Raw genomic sequence first — 6,495 nt, forward strand, 5'->3', positions numbered from 1 at the left:
CTGTGCTGTAAGTCCAGAGTTAAAGTGTCAGTGCAAAAAAGGTGCGCAGAACAGTGAAGGGGAGAGGAGAGGTGTGTTTTTATGCATAAATATTATTTCACTTATAATTTCAAGTACTTTTTATATAGTTTATACTTTTTTATTTATCTATTTCTTTTTGGTTATATATATATATATATATATATATATATATATATATATATATATATATATATATATATATATATATATCCCTAATTGCATTCCTTTTTTGTTTGAGGACCGAACAGATGCAAAAAGCATTTCACTGCATGTCTTACTCACTCACTCTCTCTCTCTCTCTCTCTCTCTCTCTCTCTCTCTCTCTCTCTCTGTGTGTGTGTGTGTGTGTGTGTGTGTGTGTGTAATAAAATATGATGTTCTGCGTTTGTTACCTTCTGCATTTCCGCCCCATGACTTTGTCCGTGTCTCTGCCAGCCTCTGTCTTGTCTTTCACATCCGTCCCCTGGTTCAGAAGCGTGCTTGCATCTGAGCTTTGGTGCTCGTCACAAGGCGAGTTATTCCTCCTTCTCATCGCTGTATAAACACACCAGGTGACCAGATGCGGAAAAGATCAAAAAAGAACAAATCCTATGATAAAGACACAGCAGCCTGCGTGTGTATGAATAAAGACAGGTGGAGATGCTGATCTGAAGCTTCGCACACGTATGACAGCGGTTTGTTTTGTCCTGTCTGTGTGTGTGTCTCTGTGTGTGTGTGTCTCTGTGTGTGTGTGTGTGTGTGTCTCTGTGTGTGTGTGTGTGTCTGTCTGTCTTCGGCACTTCTACATTGTTTTCACAAAGTGTGATATCTGCAGAGAGCAGCTGATCCGTGCGACCTTTTCCGGACAGCCAATCAACGACGCGCAACTTTTGTCCCCACGCTTAAGAAACAACCAATAGGAGAAGGCAACCTATAACCCTCTTCCAGAGATAGCTAATCAGAGAGCTACTTGCGGCAGCCATCTTGGAAATGGTAACGTAGAGATGTGAGGTATTGTTAACCCACTCGTTTTGAGGCAACAGCCCTTATGTAAGGATTCTATACGAATAAAGGTGGGGAAAACACATCTAGGAAATGCGGCTAGCTAACACGCTGAACAGTGTGTGAACCAACTGAGTCGATTCTTTGATGTTTATCTTTATTTAACAGAACAACTAGATCGGATTTAGCATCAAGTAATATTAAGAAAGTTAAAATGTCAGAAATTAAACCTCAGAGAAAACAAACCTGGTTCTCATTTTGTTTCGAGTTCGTGGGAACTTTTAAAGTCCAACAAGTTGCACTACTATTTGTTTCCACACGACAGTTTCTGTCACAGACTCGTTCCCGAGGCAGCGTTAAGTTAGCAGTGGCTCACTACACTAGTGCCCTACACTGGTGCCCTACACTGGACACGGCTGGTGAACCCTATCTAGTGCACTAGGTTTAAAACATGAGGCGGTTTGGGACTCGGACATTGACTGATACAGCGCGAGAGGAATGAATGCATAGGTTACAATATGGCCTGAAGTGTACAGAACACTGAGCTTAATGATTTAGCTCACATTGTTAACAGGTGCATGAAATCAGAATGGAATGCGACGTCCAAGAAACATCATACTGTATAAGCTATGGCCAAAGGGTTGTTTTCACCTGATCATCAAGTCAAGTCATGGGTCAAGAAGCTTTTACTGTCATTTCAACCATATATAGCTGTTGCAGTACACAGTGAAATGAGACAACGCTTCTCCAGGAACGTGGTGTTACATAGAACAAAGACAGAGCTATAAGGACTTAGATGCACTTTATGTATCTAGGACTAACTTACTATGTGACCTGGTGCAAAAATTGATGAATGTTTTTTCTTCTTGTGACCCTTAGAAAAATATAGCAATACATGAAGCTCTTTATGAAATCTGTGCTTATATGCTGTTTTTAATTTAACAGCTTTAACAGTTGTTGTTGTTTTACAGATTTTACAGTTTCTTGTAAACTGTTTTTATTTATATTATTTAAAAAGGCTAAACAATGTTTTATTGTAAATCTTATTATATTATCAGCTAAATTCCTGGTATTCTACAGGTAACGTATTCATTAAGCAATGGTACCATAATAAAAATAGTTAAATCTTTTATTTTATGCGTATGTATATTGTTATGCTAAGCGTAATTAATTTATTTTTTAAAATGTCGGCGTCAATTTTTTTTACAACACGTGTAGTACAGTGTAGTGTATTATAGCTACTGTAAATTTGATTTGTTTTATTGAACCGCTTGCTGTGCTGCAGTGCAGCCACTAGAGGGCAGCATTTCACCACTTTGTGTCGACATCTGCACGACTAGATGTTTTTTTTTATTTCAGATTACAATATTTTAGTTAAAAAATAAAAATCTAAAAAAAATTTCAATAAAACACATACTTTTATCATACTTGTATATATTGTTTATCAGTGTTTTTAGACTACACAGATTGTTCCAGACACATATATGTCCACCTAATGCAGTTTCTATTGGTTATTTGAAAAGGAAGACAATACTACTGTAAACAACAGGTTTCAGAAAGTGGAAAGAAGACAAGGTTAAGAGCTCCTTGTTAAGAAAGGTGTTAGAAAGTTAATGAATATTACACCACATGGCTGTTGTCTCGGTTCTTGGTTCAAATTAGTCTGAATATGTTAAATTTGTGTATCTAACAATAATTTCATCTGCAAGGCAAATTACAGATTTATATAAATACTTTCATTATTATACCTTATATTCTCTTTATTATCAACTAATTACCTGAGATTTTGAACACTCCACAAAATATAATAATAATAATAATAATAATAATAATAATAATAACAACAACAACAATAATTGTTATTATTGTTGTTGTTGTTGTTATTATTATTATTATTATTATTATTATTATTATTGTTATTGTTATTATTATTATAAACACATTAAGTTTGTGGTGATTTTTTTGAAGGACTCTCCAGTGTCAGAGCTTTGTAATTGCTGTAAAGTTTTCTGTCATGAAAACGTCTTCAGTTTAGACTTAAAGTTTGTGCTTTGCAGTTTCTCTGTAATTCTGTTAACATTCCTCAGATATTAATTAACCAAAATTTTTATTGCATGATAAAGTCCAAATGTCTAACCTGTATGAAGAATACATACACATGTCCTCACACCATTTCCTTTAGTACTCGGGTTCTGCTTATTATTTTATGGCTCTATGACTAAAGAAAACTGGCCATATTAGAGGATGTGCAGTGATGCATACATTTTTAAATAAAGACAATAAAATGGTTAAGAGTTGGTTAATAAACAAAATCATTAAAAAGTAAGTTAGAATACTTTTCTGTTTTTTTGTTTTATTTTTAAATAAATGAGAACTGTATTTATTGTAAAATCTGCTATATAATAAAAAAAAAAACAGTTTCTTGATATAATAGGAATAAAAACGGTCACCTTCATTGTAGGACAGCGTTGTTGATCATTTTTCTGTGACAGCATGCCAAGTGTTTTATTACAAGTTGATTCAGGTTTCTACTTAGCAGCTGACTCCAGAAACTATATAACACTTTTTTTTTATTGTTTTGGTAAGACGTGACTTCATGTTGATGGAAAAAGAACTTTCTAAATACTCAAATGATTGATTACATTTATTACAATACGTTTTTGTTAATCTGTAATAGCAGTGTTATAAAATCCGATACAAGCACAAGAGTGTATATTTTGAACACTGTTTGTTTCTGCAGTTTCATTGCCTCCCTCTGATACAGCACTTAGGCTGAGAATGCATGGTCCATGTTCAATGGCAAATCTCTCCTCTCTTCTCATCTCCTCTCTTTCCGCTGACAGTTGGCATTGTACACGTGTGACGTGTTTCCTTCTATTGCCATGACAGACGTGGTGCTGGCTTTTGTGTCGACTCCAGTCCACACTCATTTACATATTAAGATTATGCCACTCGGCGTCACATCTCGGCCCAAAGTGCAAGCCCTGCCTAATGTGTCACGCGCATGAGTGTCATTTCAAAGGACTCCATGCACACGCGCGTGTGTGTGTGAGCTCTCTCATTATTCTGTCCCTGCTCTATGAAGTGCTGATTGCCCGTTCTTTGTTTTCATGTTCATTTATTCCAACACCCACCCTGTAATCAACGCAGCGGAAATAAGACGTTGAAAAGACGCACTGGCATTTTCACGCTGACGCTAAAGTGAGTGCATTTGTGCTCGCAGTGACTTTCTGCTCATCCCAACCATCAGCACTCACAATATCCATCAGAGCAGTAAACCACAAACGTTTTATAGAATTAAAAACAGAGTTAAAACACATGCATGCCGGGAAAAGGGGGGGTATTATTAGTGCGGATCAGCCATCTCTCTCTCTCTCTCTCTCTCTCTCTCTCTCTCTCTCTCTCTCTCTCTCATTCAGAGTAATGCCAGTGATGAAACTGCTTGCTAATTTCAGTAATTAGAGCGATCAGTTTGTGGGTGACAACGTCTCATTGCAAAGCCCTTAAAGCTTTCAAAGACATCAGTGAAAACAAACCCAGGGACACAGCATGGAGCCGAGACACTGAAAGCAGCGACAGTGAAGTTACGTTCAATGCACTAAGTGTCAATTAAATGTAATAAGGTGTGTGACATTGCGTTACAGTTAATGTCCTTCACCTAACACTCTCAAATGAAGCACTGATTGATTTCCTCCTTAACTTCTTTTTACAGCTTGAAAATTCTTGAGCATTCAGCACATGGTAGTAAGAGTTAGCAGATTTACTTCTGTACCATTTATCACTTCTTAAAATTTTCCCACTTGAATGCCATTTTACAGGATTTCAAAAGAAAGAAAGAAAAATCACAGGATTGAATCATTTCTGAGTGAAATGTTTAAATAATGTCAACGATAACTGTAGCCACTTGCAAATGGGAAGTTAGATATTGACAAAATAACATCCATACATCCTAGACAGGGTCACAGAGAACCTGGAGTCTGGAGCTATGTGGACTGCGGGAGGAAACATGAGTACCAAGAAGAAACCTCTCAAGGAGAATGTGTAAACTTCACACACACACACGAGTAAAGGCAAAAATGCTTGCCATCATGTCAAAATAATACAAAAGCATATTTTATAAAGGTTTGGCAAATATTTTTTATGCTTCAGTCTTAATAACAAAGGAGTCCTTTGGATTATCTGTAAAGTTCCAGGTTTAGGGGCTGCTTTCAGGGTTAAAATGCTGAGATAATTACCCAGAAAATATAAAAGTATTAATATTGAGATTAATATGTCATTTTTTAATTGTTACTTCTAAATTAGCCAGTGAAGATATACTGCTAGCCATCTTTATGAATGCAACCCCTGGGGTAGTATAGACAAAATGACCTGGAGCCTAAAACACCAGAATGAGGTTCTGAGGATTTCTACAGATTATAATGTTTTATACAGTGTCAGAAACCACATACGCAAATGTGTCATTCTCAGCAAGGTGAGTGTGTGATGACAGTGCAATATTACAGAAAATGTTATTCACCCAATACAGGTATGAAAAAAAGTGTTGATCATCTAACAAAATGGAAAGTAAATGAAGAAGTGAAATTCAAATCCAATCATTATACTGACTCAATTACTTCTGCCTCTTCATGTCTTCCCAGACAGACTTGATGATGTTGAAATCAGGGATCTCAACAAAAAAAAAAAAAAAATTTTTTACTGTGGGGGCCAAACCATCACTTCCAGAACTCCTTGTTTGTTTCTACACTGAAGATAGTTTTTAATGACATTGGCTGTATGTAATCACACTCCTCCCTGATGGTACTGAATGATGGATAAGAATCAGACTGTATTTCTCAGCATTGAGGGCACCATTAATCTTGAATAAATCAACTCATTTTGTAGAAATGTGGCGTGAAACTTGCAATTAACCTCCAGCATGCTTCACTGTTGCCTTCATTACTGCACCACTCTCCAGCCCTTCTGCAAGCAATCTGCCTCCAGATCACCTCCTGCCATTTTTCTGCACCACCTTATGTTTTACATTCATATTTCATTTCATATTTTACTCACTTAGTCTTGTTTCCAGGGGGCACGGTGGCTTAGTGGTTAGCATGTTTGCCTCACACCTCCAGGGTTGGGGGTTCGATTCCTGCCTCCGCCTTGTGTGTGTGGAGTTTGCATGTTCTCCCCGTGCCTCGGGGGTTTCCTCCGGGTACTCCGGTTTCCTCCCCCGGTCCAAAGACACGCATGGTAGGTTGATTGGCATCTCTGGAAAAATTGTCCATAGTGTGTGAGTGTGTGAGTGAATGAGAGTGTGTGTGAGGCTCCCCGTGACCCGAGTAGTTCAGATAAGCGGTAGAGAATGAATGAATGAATGAATGAATGAATGAATGAGTCTTGTTTCCATGTCAGAAGTATGGCTTATTGGCCTCAGTTATTCCATGAAAACCACTTCTGGACAGACTTCTCTGGAGAGTAAATAGGTGTACCTGGGTCATACTGGTTTCTGATGAC

The 6,495-nt window shown here is 37.4% G+C and overlaps 1 protein-coding gene across 2 annotated transcripts in view; it reads right to left on the bottom strand.

Moving 5' to 3' along the window:
* abhd12 (abhydrolase domain containing 12, lysophospholipase) overlaps window positions 1-6,495 on the bottom strand; it is a 31,554-nt gene that overhangs the window by 24,853 nt on the left and 206 nt on the right. Inside the window, exons 1-2 of one of the 2 annotated variants that reach the window (XM_027143050.2) lie at window positions 1,249-1,392; window positions 414-555 (exon numbers count right to left, since the gene is read on the bottom strand). In XM_027143050.2, the coding sequence (XP_026998851.1) occupies window positions 414-553 (140 nt within the window). In that variant the 5' untranslated portion in view covers window positions 554-555; window positions 1,249-1,392. Of the gene's footprint in view, window positions 1-413; window positions 556-1,248; window positions 1,393-6,495 lie in introns of those variants that run through there. The other variant, XM_027143051.2, reaches the window with a different exon arrangement.

Source organism: Tachysurus fulvidraco, chromosome 12, assembly GCF_022655615.1.
Source record: "Tachysurus fulvidraco isolate hzauxx_2018 chromosome 12, HZAU_PFXX_2.0, whole genome shotgun sequence".
Taxonomy (NCBI): domain Eukaryota; kingdom Metazoa; phylum Chordata; class Actinopteri; order Siluriformes; family Bagridae; genus Tachysurus; species Tachysurus fulvidraco.